Source organism: Myxine glutinosa, chromosome 5 (assembly GCF_964187855.1).
Source record: "Myxine glutinosa chromosome 5, kmMyxGlut1.1, whole genome shotgun sequence".
NCBI lineage: Eukaryota > Metazoa > Chordata > Myxini > Myxiniformes > Myxinidae > Myxine > Myxine glutinosa.
Genome location: NC_136265.1, coordinates 18,539,848 through 18,557,610, shown reverse-complemented (window position 1 = coordinate 18,557,610; position 17,763 = coordinate 18,539,848). Strand labels below are relative to the sequence as shown.

At 44.6% G+C, this 17,763-nt stretch overlaps 1 protein-coding gene across 1 annotated transcript in view; it reads right to left on the bottom strand.

Moving 5' to 3' along the window:
- The window catches only part of LOC144892212 (uncharacterized), a 623,022-nt gene extending 606,204 nt beyond the window's left edge, over positions 1 to 16,818 (bottom strand). Inside the window, exon 1 of the mRNA XM_078777664.1 lies at positions 16,142 to 16,818. Coding sequence (XP_078633790.1) covers positions 16,142 to 16,684 — 543 coding nt within the window. The 5' untranslated portion in view covers positions 16,685 to 16,818. The remainder of the gene's footprint in view (positions 1 to 16,141) is intronic.
- Positions 16,819 to 17,763: the final 945 nt, after the last annotated feature.

Genomic DNA, 17,763 nt, shown 5'->3' with positions numbered 1-17,763 from the left:
ATTGGCTGCTTGTTACGATGAAAGGTAGCCGTCGAGACGTTCATATTCTATTCCCAGGTATCCAGGAGCAACTCTCTCAAGGAAGAACAAGCGAAACACACCGTGACATCAACTGGAAAGGCCATGGCTGATAAGGAGGAGGAGGTTTCAATGAGAGAAAGAACATTGTGCTGCGCAGACGAAACAATAGAACGACTGCGTTAGTACAATTGCGAATTTGGAACAGACAAAGACAACTTGCAGTATGGAGGATCCATGCTCTACAGAGCACCAATGACGAAATTGTTAAATTCGGTGATGCTTTCACCCTCAGGGAAAAAATTAATTAATTAAAACTGACAACACAGTGAATGCTTAATTCAGCCATTTTTGTATGCAAAGTCAAAGGTCGTGGAACAACTAGAACACAGCATGGATCAGGAGGCAATAGGACAAAAGGAACAACAGAAAGAAAGAAGCAGCGGGGGACACACCAACAGCAGATTTGAGGTACAAACAAGGGATGCAGGTGCGAATGGGGGGTATGGAATTGAATATAAACAAAAGGAACACACACACACACACACAAACACATACACACACACACACACACACACACACACACACACACAAATACATACACACACACACAAATACATACACACACACAAATACATACACACACAAATACATACACACACAAATACAGTACATACACACACACACAAACACACACACACACACACACACACCTATAAAAAAGAATAACCATGTCTTTCATGCCGTGAGGTGCCTACGGCTCCGACAATCCTGGATGGGTCGCCACTCCGATGCAGGATACCCAAAATGGCTAATTACCGCAGTAACCTGGTACTCACTTTGCAGACCTCGGCAAGATGGCAGGCCGAGTCAACACACCTGGTCTTATTCACCGGCACAACAGGGGCTCAAACTCAAGACCCTAAGATCTCAAGCCAGCCACGTGAACCGTTAAGCCAACACCAGGCTTATCTATATCTACTCTATATATAAATGTAAGTTTCCTGATTGCGTCTGAACGGGGTAAACGTCGCAACCACAGGACCTACAATTCTGAATGATACCTCATTTAAGAGCTCTTGCGTCCACACAGTGCATGCGTTAAGTGAAAAAGTCATGCAATTTGGAGTTATATTCATTTTTGTTGCACACGTGGTGTCTACTCTCAGTCGTTGGTTTGCACATCTACCAGAAGTTAAAAAATATAGATGATGACAAACGATTCAGTCAATTCTGTTAACATATAATTACCTTTCCGTCAATTTACTTTACCTACAAACCTTATTAGTCGTAACAGAAAATAACAGCAAAAAAAAACAAAAAAACGAATTTGAATTCCTTTACCAATCAATCACTTACCAACAAATTCATTTACCAACAAATTTACTTACAGATGGAACATGGCGCTCCTTACTATTGCTTCCCCTTTATTTTCATGCACATGTGAGGTGTACAAGATGACGTTCTGCCAATGCCTTGTGTGAGTGGAAGCACGAAGTTTCACGGGCAGTGTATAATCTAAGTGTCGCTGGTTTGCACACCTACCAGAAGTAAAATAATATTATAACCAAAAATGATTCCGCCCAACGAATAATTTCCTCTTCGTCCAATTAAGTCAACAACAAAAAATTCATCCTATTTGAAAAGAATGAATTATTGTACAAATAGTGTAGGCTGCTATGTCTTAAAAATGGCTGTCGTGTTTTTTTTTTGTTAAAAGCAAAATTCCACTTGATTCCTTGTCTTTGGGGTGTCACATGTTCGAAAAAATAGGTTGTTAATTTTTTTAAACGGATTAAGGGTGTCAAATCTAAGATGGCCGCCAAAATATATAGATTCCATTAAAACTGGTATTCTGAACACAGTATGAGGTCCAAATTAATGATAATACCCATAATTTCAATACCAAGGAGTTCAAAAACAATTAATTTCAATATGGCAGTCAAATTCAATTTCAATATGGCAGAAGGAAGCGGCATTGACCAGGCTTGGGTCGAAGCTGAACTATATTCTCCAACAACCGTAACGCAAATCCCAAATGGAAAACATCTCTACAGGTCCCCAGAAGCACATACTGTAACATTGCTTGCTCTATACCATCTCTACTTTGACAGGTTCCTAACAAAAGCACCAGAAGAGAAAGTGTTCCTAAGTGAAGCGTCCATTGATTTGGAAAAAGCATATCAGAAAGATATCAGCATGAACACAGGCAACCGTCAAAACCTCAGAGATGCCGTCAGAGAAACCATGACCATGTTCGAATCTAGAGATATCCTCACAAAGTTGGGACAGTTTGAAAGCGATCCAGCACCAATTCAACACTACATCCGTAACTACTTGAGGCAGTTTGAAACTATCCTTCAGTATATTAGAGCTACCAGACAACGGGACCTGCTGCTGCATATGGAAAGCACTGAAGCTCTTATTTCTTTGCTCATGACCACCTGAACTACGCACGTTTGCTCCCTTTGTACCTGTCAACAATGCAGCAAACAGAACAAGTTTTTCCAGATGTCTGGGCAGAACTCCTGAAAGGAAATTTCTGTGTAACGAAGGGGATTGCTGCATTCACTTCAATAGGTCCAGATCACGGAATTGAGCAGGAGAACCGCAAACTCAAGGTCATTGGAGGCATTACTGGAATAACCCAAATTGAGAGAGCTCTAGACCGTTTCTTCCTGATTGCACCTGACTTGTCTAATCTAGTAGAGGAGTTTCAAAGAGAATATGGCATGGAAGGTGCTGATACCAGAGACCAACACCACGAGATCACAGGGGGAAAGTCCACCCGAGTAATGAGAAATTCCGCTAGATTGACGGAGGTATTTGTTGTTCATGGAGACCCATTCGTAACCGATGAGAGTGACCTGTGTAACCTTCTTACCAAGAAAGTAATTGATGAAAAGGTAACAAAGGACATAGTAGACCGCGATGCCATCGGATAACAGTTGTTCCAGACATTTGTCAAAGAACGCCTTACAGAAGGAAAACTTTCAGTGCGGGATCCAATGAAGAGAAAGAACATAGGCACTTTCAAAAGTGCCAACACAGTGAAGAAAGTGAAAGCAGGTGACAAACTCATTAAAGTCAAAGAAGAACGAGGACTCCTACAGAGGTTTATAGTAGCATCAAGAAGCCATCCAGACCTTGATCTAAAGGACTGTATTGGGAAGTATGAATTTGGAATTGTTCCACGTGCCCTTTTCGCTTCGGATGGGTCACTTCTCCTAGCATATGACAAGGCTAAGGTCCTTCATCATCTTGAAGCGCTAGTTACCAAGGAGCAACCTAGCCCAACAGAAGCCACAAGCGATCCAGCTAATGCCATACCGAGTGTTTCTGGTGACCAAGTATTGAGTGAAAACTCCCAAACTGAAGTACCACCCCAAGCCGAGGCGCCTGAAGTACAAGAAGCGCAGCCTGAGCAAGAAGCTTCAACTGACATGTCCGACATGTCTGAGAAATTTAAAGTTGTAGTCATAGATGGCATGGCCCTCGTTAACTCCATCTCCAAGACAGACAAAATGAAAACATGCAGTGATTTTGCCATGTCATTTCTTGAAAAGCTTATCAGGATTGCAGCTAACTACGACGAAGTAAGACTGGTATTTGACAGATATGTCGAAAGTTCTCTGAAAGAGCAAATGAGAAAAAAGAGAACAAAGGGAAACTCGACCTACTATCACATCCAAGATAGTACACTGATCCAGAATATTTCCTTGAATGACTTCCTTTCAAGTGTCAAAACCAAGGCAGAACTTGTAGAGTATTTAGCTGCAAAGACTCTGGATCACAGCAACAGCTCTGCCAACAAATTGAAGAAGTTCATGGTAACCTTCGGCACTGAGACAAAAGGCAATGTAAGTGTGCCTGATGAATTGGTAAAACACGGTCATGAAGAAGCAGATACGTTACTCTTGCTCCATGCCCTAACAGTTAACGGCGATGTAGAACTTGTAATAGACTCTCCAGATACCGATGTCTTCTTGCTGATGATCCACATGTATCCACAGCTACCTGCTGAGACATATTTCCTTACCGGAAAAGGAAAACTGAATAGGAAAATTGCAGTCAAACCTATCTTTGAAAAGTTAGGAGTTAACCGCACCTCAGCTATTCTCAGGTTTCATTCTTTCACAGGATCAGATATGTGTGGCAGGTTCGCCGGCAGGACAAAGGACTGGTGTATGAAGGTGTTCATGTCCTGCGATGATATGATACTGGATTCACTTGCTTCACTTGGCAAATCTGCTGCTACACCCTCTCCAAACGCAATTGACCAACTGGAAAGGTTCGTTTGCTTGTTGTACAGATCCAAAACACACACCAAAGTAAATGCACTACGATGGTTCTTGTACTCAAATCGACAGGCCGAGGGAGAGAGTCTGCCTCCAACCTCTGGATCATTGACACCACACATTCTGCGAGCACATTATATTGCAATGATATGGATGCAGGCATGCGAAAGTCAACCGTCCCTTCCTTCTCCCACTGACTACGGATGGAAGTCAGAGGAAAATAGATTTCTTCCGGTGATGTGTTTGAACCCTCCAGCACCAGAGGCCGTGACTAAGCTGGTAAAATGTGGCTGCAAATCAGGATGCAAAGGAAACTCCTGTAGTTGCCGCAGCAATAAACTCCCATGCACAGAGGTCTGTAGCTGTTTGAACTACGGCTGTAGCAACAATGAACAATCAGCTCAGAACATTGTGGGAGATGAACACGAGGACTTGTAAGGTAAAACGGATGATTGTGAGAGACAGGAATATTTAAATATGGTCAAACAGGAAATTACATTACGCTATCATTGTTATAGCAATGTGGACCTTTGTGTAAAACAGTGGTAGCCATATTGGATTTTCTCACTATTTCTCACTATGGCTGGCATCCACCGATTTCAACGAATCAGTAACATGTTTCCCCAACGGCCTAGCATTACTTATGTGGGCATTACCACCAAAATGGACCTATTTCATCATTCACAATTTGTGTTATCAAGAACATTAAGTTTTTGTACTGTGGTTATTTAAGAAGTGGCGGCCATCTTGGATTTTTCCACCATTTTGAATTTGACTGCCATATTGAAATTAATTGTTTTTGAACTCCTTGGTATTGAAATTATGGGTATTATCATTAATTTGGACCTCATACTGTGTTCAGAATACCAGTTTTAATGGAATTTATATATTTTGGCGGCCATCTTGGATTTGACACCCTTAATCCGTTTTAAAAAATGAACAACCTATTTTTTCGAACATGTGACACCCCAAAGACAAGGAATCAAGTGGAATTTTGCTTTTAACAAAAAAAAAACACGAAATGACATAACAGCCTACACTAAAACGGAACTAAAGTCTCCATACACTCGGCGTCGTGACAGCTTACAATTAGAAGCCATTTTGGATCCATCGAGCCGAACCCCCACCCAGTGTGTGCGAAGCATAATGTGTCAATTTTCCAATCAAACTGTCTTTCTTTGCACCCAAAAGGTAAATTATACAAGTTAATGATTTATTTTTGTTTTTCCAACACATCTCAATAAGCATCCAATTGGACAGGAAAGTCATGGTGGGATCTTTAACATCCACCAACGAATGATAGCAGACAGGATACCCGGCTTAACCTCAATTTGAGGGAGGCACACACACAGGTGAATCACCTTGCTTGTGAAATACCGGGATGACAGGTTATAGCTGGGACAGGATTCGAACCCAGGCGAAACAGCTGAGAAGACGAGTGTGTGTACTCCAAACGGAACCTCAGACTCCTTACTAATGCCTCCTCTTTATTTTCATGCACATTTGAGGTGTGTGTGTGTGTGTGTGTGTATGTGTGTGTGTGTGTGTGTGTGTGTGTGTGTGTGTGTGTGTGTGTGTGTGTGTGTGTGTGTGTTTGCTCTGTTTCAATCTATCTATCTGTGGGTGTCTGTCTATCAATCTGTGTATGTCTATCTATTTGTGTGTATCTGTCTATCTATCTGTATGTCTGTATATTTGTCTCTCTATCTATGTATGTGCATGTGTGTCTGTCTATTTCTATCTGTATGTCTATCGTAACTATATATCTGTCTGTGTTTATCTATCTATCTACCTGTCTGTCTGTGTGACGTAAGAATTCCCTTGTGGAATGTCTGTATAATGTAATTTTGTTTTGTCTGTCTGTTTATCTATCTGTCTGTCTATCTATCTGATGGAAGAATGTGTGATGGATGTAGGAATACGCTTTTGATTTTATGAGGGGAAGGTGGGGGGGTGGACAGAAGGTTGAGGTTCAGAAGTGGTAGGGAGAACAACAATGTGACAGAGTTGGGAGGGGGAGGTTGAGGAGTTGTGGTGAGGATGGGGGGAGGAAGTAAGGGTGTTGTGGAGAGTTGAGGAGTTGTGGTGGGTTATGGAATTGAGGAGTTGTGGTGGAGTGTGGAGGCTTGGAGTGTGGAGGGCAGGAATGGGATTTAAGGCTTTGAGTAGAAGAAGAATGGGGGTTCTTGGACACATAAAATTTAACATTGAAGTCAATGGGGAGAATGAAGGAAACTTTTAGACTCGCACTCCAGCTCACCAAAAATTGCACCCTCTTTCCTCCCTCCCCCATTTTTCATTATACTCATACAGAGACCCAACGAATACTTGTGTTTCATTTTTAGGTAATAACTTCATTTTCTTAAAAGCAGAATCACCATCTAAAATATTGATAAATATTACATTAGAATTTAACTCTCGGTTTAGGTATCGCCGTTGAGCTAATATGTAATGACAAACTTCTCTTAATGATCTCATCTGACCCCCTCCCGAGCCACATACCATTTTGAGATGATAGTAAATTATTTTCCCATTGATTTCTTGGCAACCATCAAAGTTTTCAGTCCACTCAAGGACGTTGCCTCTTCGAGCCTCTAACTTATTCGTATTTAAATTTATTCGCTTATTTGTTTTAATCGAATCTTACCCCTGTTATTTCTTCAATAAGACGTATTTGATATTTCTCACACTCATTATGTTTACCGTTTATTCGTATTTAAATTTATTCGCTTATTTGTTTTAATCGAATCTTACCCCTGTTATTTCTTCAATAAGACGTATTTGATATTTCTCACACTCATTATGTTTACCGTTTATTCGTATTTAAATTTATTCGCTTATTTGTTTTAATCGAATCTTACCCCTGTTATCTATCTATAATTCCAGTAATCTCTGTGTGTATGTTTGTATGTTTGTATGTTTGTATGTATGTATGTATGTATGTATGTATGTTTGTCTGTGACCGCTGTTTCTCGACAACTACTGGTCCGATATACTTTAAACTTGCCAGGTATATTGCTGGGGACCCGAGGATGTGCCTTTTCAAGGTTTCATATTAATCGGAGAAGTAGTTACCGAGCTATGTCCAAAAAACGATTCAACCAATCAGAGAGCAGCGAGCTATCACGTGTGCCGAACGTGGTGAACAGACTCTGCCTCGGACGGCACATTTGAGAGCGTATTCATTTATTTCACGTTGGAAAACTATGTTGCCGTTAAACTATGTTTTAAAACTAATTAAAACTAATTTGCGATTCATCGTAACTGCGATTTGCGACCTTCCGGACAGTGAAGACTGCACTTCCGGCATCCAATCACAGAACGCGTTGTTGCGGTTGTGAGAGCGAGCCGAGCCGAGCGCGTGCGCCATTACGGTTCGTAATTCGATTTCTTCCGGAGAAAATAATAATTTCTCGATTTCTTATGCGCATTATTTCTCCCAATTCAGTCAGAGCGAAGGGCGGAAGCGAAGAGCGTTGTTTTTTTTGTTTACGGGCGTACGGGCGGGGTAGAGCGTACGGGTAGCGTTTTTGTTTTTTTTTGGCAAGGAACGGGCACCCACGTACGGGCATGCCCTAGTTTCTTCAATAAGACGTATTTGATATTTCTCACACTCATTATGTTTACCGTTTATTCGTATTTAAATTTATTCGCTTATTTGTTTTAATCGAATCTTACCCCTGTTATTTCTTCAATGAGACGTATTTGATATTTCTCACACTCATTATGTTTACCGTTTATATACCAAGGTTGTTGTTTTCTCCACTCTTTAGTCTGGTTGGTACTTGGTTCTATCATTTATATATCAGTAAAAAAGGCGGCGGTAGCCCGTTAAAATCCCTAACACCCCCCCCTTTTTTTTTTTTTTTTTAAATCTTATCACTTATGTTTATCTTAACACTTATGCTTCTCTTAACACTTATATAATTATCTTATCACTTATACTTATCCTAACACATAACCATAAGGGAGATTATCAATTCCATTTTCTAAATTAAACCTTATCATCAAAAGCTCCTAACGCTTTCTTATTCACCTCTTCTGTATAGAATTGATGTTTATAACTTCTTATTGAACTAATTTTTCTAAACTCTTCTTTCTTATAGGTCAAACAGTTATAATAATTTTCAAAGTTTATTGATTCTTTAATAACATTTTTCTTTCTTCCTTTTAACTTTTTATCTCACTTCTCAATATTATTAACAATATACTTATAAGCACAAGCCTTTGATCTTAATCCTATAAATTCCCTCATTATCTTTCCACCCAATTCATCCTTAAACTTTCAATCAGTACAGTTCCCGATCAGTGGAGTCAAATTTGTTATTACCATGCGCTCTCGAAGCGAAAATGAGGGTTAAGCAATCGGGTGAGTACGTGTGCCGTGTGCCGTACATGTGCCGTTTGCCATACATGTCTGCATTTTAAAAAGTCATTTTCTCGGCAACAGTTGGTCCGATTGACACGAAATTTTACCATAGAAGCGCCTCCGCCTGTGGAATTATTGTATTCATAATTATGACGTCATACGTCACGTGGTACAGACGTCATCTTGGAAAAACGTTACACCTCAATATCTTCCAAACCGCTCAATGGAAAAAATTGAAACACAGCTCATTGTCAAGTACTCACCATGGGGAATAAAATATGTTGATGGTGATGTCATTGGTGCATTAATTATGACGTCATAATTCGACAAGTACAACGCTGGATCTGATCAGTATGAATAAAACAAAAATCCTCTGCAACTGTTAGTCCGATGGACACGAAAATTTCAGAATATGTGCGGCTCCTCCTGTATAATTTTTTAATGATAGTTATGACGTCATAGGTCACATGGTACAGCCGCCATCTTAGGAAAAACCCGAAAAAAGTTGCACCTCTATATCTCTGAAACCGCTCCATGGAAACAATTGAAACATGATTCATTCTCAAGTACTCCCCTTGGGGAATAACATATGTTAATGATGATGTCATCGGTGCCTTCATAATGACGTCATAAATCGACAAGCACCACACTTATCTGATCATTGGGAAATTTTTTTCTCAGAAACTGTTGGTCTGATGGGCACGAATTTTCGTGTATGTGTATGTGGGTGTGTATGTACGTGTGTGTGTGTATGTGCATGTGTGTGTGTGTGTGTGTGTGTGTGTGTGTGTGTGTGTGTGTGTGTGTGTGTGTGTGTGTATATATGTGTGGATGACCATCTATGTATCACCATGACGTCTTAGAAGCAGAATCATAATGAGAAAGGTTGTTTGAGCATGTTGTGCTTGGAATTGATTTCCTGTGGTTAACAAGTCTCTTTTTCATTTAACAATCTATTGATCCCTTTAACACGCAATGCTGTGCTGATGTCTCATTCACACATGCATGGCCTCTGGTTGTTCTTTCCCTCATAGTGATGAGTCATGATGAGTGATATCGTTTATGGTGGATACCTCCGCTGGCTCATTATTTATCATCATTCCCTTCTATGGGACCTCGTATGATTTATTGAACCATAAAGCTGGTCAAAGCCCATTAAATGAACTGTGCCGGTGTGGAGAGGTAGGCTATCCATCTTGGGAGAATTCCCAGCATCACATCGTCTCTCGTTTGAAGAAGAATAAGGAAAAAGTGGGGAAACTGTGGCTGAGAGTCCTCTTTCGTTTCCAGAATATTCTTCTTGCCGTCTCGTCTGGGTTCGAATCCTGACCCAGCTGTAAACTGTCGCCCTGGTGTTTTACAAGCAAGGTATACGTACCATCCTCTTGGATGGACGTTAAGCAGGTTGTCCAATCTACTCGCAATAAATCGGTGGATGTTAAAGACTCCAGCGTGTTCTTTGTGAAAAGTAGGCGAGTAACCACCGGCATCCTGAAATAAATTCCAAGTTCCTGCTCACTCAGTCCAGTCCCCCGTGTCGGAGTGGCGACCTGTCCAGGATGGTTGAACAGTTTACGTTTTATTTCCTACAGAACTGGTCGAATCTGGATTCGGACCTCAACCAAAATCTAATCGTTTCCTCTTGTTCCAATAATCGCTTGCTTCCCAAGTTTTTTTCCGAATCCGTCCATAACTTTTAGAGATATCCTTCTCAAAGACAGACACAGACAGAAAAACAGACAAAGAGGCGTGAAAACATAAGGGCGGGAGCACGGGTAGTAGGTGCCCCAACCCCCAAAGACAACCTTTCAGCTTTGTGCCCCCATCCCCTAGGCAAAGTCTGAGCTTTGCTCCCCCACCCCCAGGCCAACTTTCAGCTTTGCACCCCCACCCCCTAGGCAAAGTCTGAGCTTTGCACCCCCCACCCCAGGCCAGCTTTCAACTTTGCACCACCCCATCCCAGGCCAACTTTCAACTTTGCACCCCCCCCCCCCCAGGCCAGATTTCAGCTTTGCACCCCCCCCCACTTCCCCACCCAGGCCTTGCCCCCCTCCACCCAGGCCAACTTTCAGCTTTATGCCCCCACCCCCTCGGCAAACTTTCTGCTTTGTGCCCCCACCCCCTCGGCAAACTTTCTGCTTTGTGCCCCCACCCCCTCGGCAAACTTTCTGCTTTGTGCCCCCACCTCCTCGGCAAACTTTCTGCTTTGTGCCCCCACCCCCTAGGCAAACTTTCTGCTTTGTGCCCCCCCCCCCTGGGCAAACCTTGTGCTTTGTGCCCCCACCCCTAGGCAAACTTTCCGCTTTGTGCCCCCACCTCCTCGGCAAACTTTCTGCTTTGTGCCCCCACCCCCTAGGCAAACTTTCTGCTTTGTGCCCCCCCCCCCCTGGGCAAACCTTGTGCTTTGTGCCCCCACCCCTAGGCAAACTTTCCGCTTTGTGCCCCCACCCCCTAGGCAAACTTTCCGGTTTGTGCGACCGCCTCCCTGCCCCTTCACCAGATAACTCCGCATTATTGTTATTTTAACATTGTGATGGGGTGAGGGGAAGCGCGTTCATGCAGCGTCCAGAGCTGGTCATTTCCAGTTCATAATAAACACATAAAACTCTGCTTGTTAGTCTATCCCCAAATGGCACCGAAGACCCAAAACACCCTGAAGACCCAAAAGATCCCGAAGACCCAAAAGACCACAAAGACGAAAAACACCCCCCCAAAGCTCCTGAAAACACCGAAGAACCAAATGACCCCAAAGACCCCGAAGACCCAAAACACCCCAAAGACCCAAAATACTCTTAAAGGCCCAGAGGATCCAAAAGACCCAAATGGCCCTGAAGACCCAAAACACCATAAACACCCATAATACCCAAAATACACCGTAATGGTCAAATATGCCTATCCCTCTGAAACGACGTGTGGTGAGGCGCGCGGAGCGGAGCGCGCCAAATCACGCCAGTTGGTTGAATTAAAATCCAAACATCTCAAACTTCATATATCTGATCGATGACTCGATATGAGTGAATAATTAAATGTATGACGTGCATAACCCATGCCAATAACCTATGTGACACTATAAGATGTATGAATGATACGGGGATATGGACCATGATAGTCGCGTGTTCAGTTAACGATGGTATTTTTGTTCAGAATTAACGTGCGAGTTCAGACTATTCCCCATTCGAGCCTCGTTCTAATTAACTAATGTAATCTCCTGAATCGTTATTTCATTCATTTTTTGCTGCCCCCAAATTTTGCCTCTCCAGGCGACCGCCTAGTTTACCCCGTGGTTACACCGGCCTAGCTGTTCCACCTTCGGTGGTGGATGTAACGAATGCCATTTGAAATATCTTATTTCCTGAAAACAACATGTTGTCTTAAAGATGGTCACTTAGACCAGTCAGTGGTGTTTTTTAAGGTTTTGAACCGTTTTTGTGTGGAGTAGAAAGCCCTCGCCTGATGAGGAGTATGTTCAGGGCTGGAAACCATTGATAGCTGGCAACAAGACCTTTATCCGTGCGTGACATTTCCTGCTGCCATCACGTGCTTTTAATTTGCTCGTCTTGTTATCCCTTGAAATAATATTGATTCAGTGAACATATGTACGATACAAATCACCAGTCAACACCGACTTCGCCAACGACGTCGCTGCACACTTCGGCAGACAAATGGTACGAGCTCTGATTAAAGACACATATACCAGACATATACCAGACACATACCAGACATATACCAGACACATACCAGACTGTCTCATTACCACACGAAGACCATTTACTCCAAGCTTAATTGCCTGATGATCCTCGGTAATGACCTAATCATGCGAATACATACAGACAGCCATTCAAAACACATGGAGCTACGTCATGATCAGATGAGAAAGCGACTCTCGGCGAAGCCAAATCTATTGCACACAAGATCAACAACAACAACAACATCAGAAAAACGCTGAGTACACAACCTTTCTGACAAACATTTAACAACAGAAGTCCATCTACTCGAACGTGGCCTCAACTTTAATACAAGCGATGCTGCTGTTGTTGACTTCATATGTCTCGAACCTATAATTGTTACGTGGTCCCCTCGGTGACTACCTGGTCTCGGTGACCCCCGGACCGTGAGAGGACCTTCGCCAGCAAGTAGTATAATATATATGCGCTTTCGCAACGCAATCCCTATGAATTCCACCCAAGAGAAACTGATGTGCAATGATATATTTCCAGGGTAAGGATATCATACGATTTCAATGATACAATCACGGATATTCCCCGAGCAATCAACCACAAACAACCATCAACAATTCCCAATCCACAATCAATTCCCTATATGATTAAGATGGCCATCTTATATATGTGTGTCCACTTCTGTACTCACGACCCCCTTTTGGTCTCTGCCCCTCACAATGTCTCTGGGCCCCTCCCGACCGAGATGCTGGTCGGCGTCGCCGCACTCGGGCGGTTGAACGAACCCCGGGTGGACGTGTTTCCACCGGGCAGGTATCGTACCAGGCACCGCGGCTGCAGCCCCTCGTGGCCACGCGAAGCGGGCACGGCAAAGCAAGCCAAAAGCCCCACGCCGCTTGCAAGGCGTGTTAGGCCCCAACGTGCGACCCGTACGCGTCTGTTTAGACGGTGCCGTGAACGGTGCCAGACGCGGGGTCGATGCACGGCCCCACGTCAACTTGACGTCTCCACCGGGTAGGTACACATCCCGGTAACTCCTCTCGCCAGACGGGCTTCGGAACGCCGCTTTTCCATGCAGCGCAAGGTCGATCCCACCTTTCGTCGGAGCGGGGCGAGGAAGAAGAATAATCGTCGCTTTTCTTCCTCGTGTCTTTTCCTCTTCCGTTTCCGGTCACTTCCGTTTCCGGACACTTTTCAGAAGGGCTCCTGACCCTCCAACCACAACAACCCTTAATCTATTACACCTGGATAAGCAAAGACCTGAATGGTAATTCACATACATTCACATAAATATGTAACACTCCCCCCCTTCAAGAAAGAAAGTTTGAACCCAGCGAAAACTTTCTTTGCCGGCCAATTTGGAGAAACAAACCGGATAACTCAACCCCCCCACATTATCAGTTCCCCCCGGGCACAGTTATCACTTAAAAATAAAGCAACCAAAAGTTCACCACAACCCCTCCAGATTACTCCCTCTGGACTAAGCACCAGCAACGACATTGTCCCTGCCAAATCAAACTCCATCTCATGACCCTCTGACTTTGACCGTCAGTTTCTTGTGAATGAAGGTTAAGGGGTTGATCAAAGATCCCAAGTTAAGCAACTCGATACACTTTTTCCGGGAGGCCAAGCCGAGTATTCACTACATGGATGCCTTTAGGAACGTGGAGTTCACGGTTAGTCCGTGCAGGAAAGTTCTCTACATGGGCGCCTTGAGGAACGTGGAGTTCACGGTTAGTCCGTGCATGAAAGTTCACTACATGGACGCCTTTAGGAACGGCGTTCACGGTTAATCCGTGTAGGAATCTTGGCTCGGCGGCTCCGCCGCATTCAGTGCTTCAACTTCTCAGAACTTCCCTAATAATTAGGGTGGGACCACTTGTCCCTGTAGTCCCATGAATAGCGGTCTCCTTCTCGGCCACTACTTTGCCAATCCTTCCTTCGGGAGCGGCCGTAACTCAGGGAGCCTCCATAATAATATTGATTGCGGCCACCACCAAAACTACCGCCCAGTTGTCCTCTCCTGTAGACCTCTCGACGCCTACGAAATGCCTTCCCTACTGTTATGGTCCGACCCTCCAAATCCTTGCCATTCCAATTCTTCTCTGCCTCTCTGGCGTCTTTTGTGCTGGCAAACGTGACAAAGCCGAACCCTCTTGACTGTTGCGTTTCCCAGTCTCTTACCAACCGCACTTCCACCAGCGGCCCATATCTGTTGAAGACAGAGGTCAGAACTTCTTCCTCTGTTTTGAAGTTCAGTCCCCCTACAAATAACTTGGCACTTTTGTCGCCATCCCGAGCTGGTGTGGTGTTATTTTCCCTGCTGGGCTCTTTACCAACCCTCAGGTTACCATAAACTTGACCCCGGCCAAATCATTCCCGATAACCACAGATACACCCTCTACAGGAAGCGTGGCTTGTAAACCGACGGTGACCGGTCCTGACACCAAATCGGACTCCAAATGGATGACATGAAGGGGAGCACTAACACCGCCCCCGATCCCCTGTAAACGAACACTATCCCCCGTTGCCGTCTCCTCGGACCATGGCAAAATGCCTTCAAGCATTAAAGATTGATGTGCCCCTGTGTCCCTCAATATCCTAACCGGTTTCCGGTTAGTCGAGGCTCCATCCCGTGACACAAACCCCTCTGAAATAAATGGTTGGTAACCCTTTTGATGGCGATTTCTCACAATGGCCATTGCATTTGGAGTCGTAATAGTTGGACTCCGCTCTGGGTCTTCCCTTTTCATGCGGTAACAACTGGACGTCAAGTGTCCAGGTCTCTTGCAAAAAGCGCAAGTAGGCCCGGAGGAAAAACTCGTGGTCTGCCTCGGGCCCCCCGAACTATAAGTTTGTCTTGGGCCCGCATCCCTCTGATTTCGAACAGGTGGGGTATCATAGTTGTCCCCATAATCATCTCGAGGCCGCCGCCATGTAAGGTCGTTCTCCGCACCGGGTGTTCCATAACTCCCCTGCTGAAGTCTAGGCGAGGAGTTAGGTTTGTGGACCCCTATTCGGTGGGTTAAGGCATAATCATCTGCCATGGTGGCTGCGTCCCACAACTTTGGTACTTTCTTTTCCTGCAGGTACACTTTGATGTCCTCGTGGACACACTGCTGGAATTCCTCCACCAGGATCAAGTCACGCAATGTTTCGAAGTCTTTCCCGACTCCTTTTGACTCACACCACCGATCAAACATGTTTTCTTTCACTCTGGCAAACTCCACATGGGTCTCACTCTCCCTCTTCCTGGCATTCCTGAATTTTTGCCTGTAAGCTTCCGGAACCAACTCATAGGCTTTGAGGATGTGCTTCTTCAGTACCTCATAATCTGCACATTGGTCCATTGGTAGCGCCGAATAAATTTCCTGAGCTTTCCCCACCAGCACACTTTGCACGAGTATGGTCCAGGCCTCCTCCGGCCAGTTTAATTGTCGAGCCACTTTCTCAAAGTGTGGAAAAAATTTCGCGACTTCCTTTTCACTGAACGGTGGAACCAGCCTCACATGTCTGCCCACATCCCAGGTTTTCTGGTTAGGTGTCGACCCCGTCAGCAAGGGTGGTGCCTCTCCCCGTTCGCTCATTAACTCCAGCTCCTTGAATTTGATTTCTTGCTGAAGCTCCATGTCACGTTCCTTTAATTCCCTTTCCGCTTTTCTCTCCTCTGCTTCGAGGTCCCTTGCAGCTCTCCTCTCCTCTGCTTTTCTCCCTTCTAACCTTTCCTGGAGTTCTCGTTCCACTCTCCTTTCCTCTGCTTGCTTCTCTTCTCTCCTCGCTTCTGCTTTCCTTTCTTCTTCTTTTAAACTTTCCTGGAGTTCTCGTTCCACTCTCCTTTCCTCTGCTTGTTTCTCTTCTCTCCTCTCTTCTGCTTTCCTTTCCTCTTCTGATCTTTCCTTTTCTGCTTTCCTTTCTTCTTCTGCTCTTTCCTTTTCTGCTTTCCTTTCTTCTTCTGCTCTTTCCTTTTCTGCTTTCCTTTCTTCTTCTGCTCTTTCCTTTTCTGCTTTCCTTTCTTCTTCTGCTCTTTCCTTTTCTGCTTTCCTTTCTTCTTCTTTAATCCGTTCCTGGCTCCGTAATTGCAACTCCAGTTTCCGGAGCTCAACATCTTCTGGTTCTTCGGGTAGCCACTCCCAGGCTAACTCGTCCCATGTTCCTAATCCCACCATAGATTGTATCACCGTGGCCTGCAACTCTGCCTTCCTCAAATTAGTTCGGACCTCCAAGTTAAAATGTTTGGCCAATTTCAAGAGGTCCGACTTTAGTAACGCTCGGAACTGTGCCTCACTCGGTGTTACCGCAAAGTTCTGTGCCACAAACGCCATGGTGACTATCGTTAACACCTGTTAACCTTCACCCAAGACTTTACCCCAATTTCCCCAAAAAATTTCCAATTAATACTTAATTAATAAATTTTAATTAATAAAAATATTATTTTATTATTTTATACAATTTTAGATCCCGGACGTAGACCCAATTGCGAAACCGCAAATCGTAATTTGGACGAGCCCCCAATTCTGTTACGTGGTCCCCTCGGTGACTACCTGGTCTCGGTGACCCCCGGACCGTGAGAGGACCTTCGCCAGCAAGTAGTATTATATATATGCGCTTTCGCAACGTAATCCCTATGAATTCCACCCAAGAGAAACTGATGTGCAATGATATATTTCCAGGGTAAGGATATCATACGATTTCAATGATACAATCACGGATATTCCCCGAGCAATCAACCACAAACAACCATCAACAATTCCCAATCCACAATCAATTCCCTATATGATTAAGATGGCCATCTTATATATGTGTGTCCACTTCTGTACTCACGACCCCCTTTTGGTCTCTGCCCCTCACAATGTCTCTGGGCCCCTCCCGACCGAGATGCTGGTCGGCGTCGCCGCACTCGGGCGGTTGAACGAACCCCGGGTGGACGTGTTTCCACCGGGCAGGTATCGTACCAGGCACCGCGGCTGCAGCCCCTCGTGGCCACGCGAAGCGGGCACGGCAAAGCAAGCCAAAAGCCCCACGCCGCTTGCAAGGCGTGTTAGGCCCCAACGTGCGACCCGTACGCGTCTGTTTAGACGGTGCCGTGAACGGTGCCAGACGCGGGGTCGATGCACGGCCCCACGTCAACTTGACGTCTCCACCGGGTAGGTACACGTCCCGGTAACTCCTCTCGCCAGACGGGCTTCGGAACGCCGCTTTTCCACGCAGCGCAAGGTCGATCCCACCTTTCGTCGGAGCGGGGCGAGGAAGAAGAATAATCGTCGCTTTTCTTCCTCGTGTCTTTTCCTCTTCCGTTTCCGGTCACTTCCGTTTCCGGACACTTTTCAGAAGGGCTCCTGACCCTCCAACCACAACAACCCTTAATCTATTACACCTGGATAAGCAAAGACCTGAATGGTAA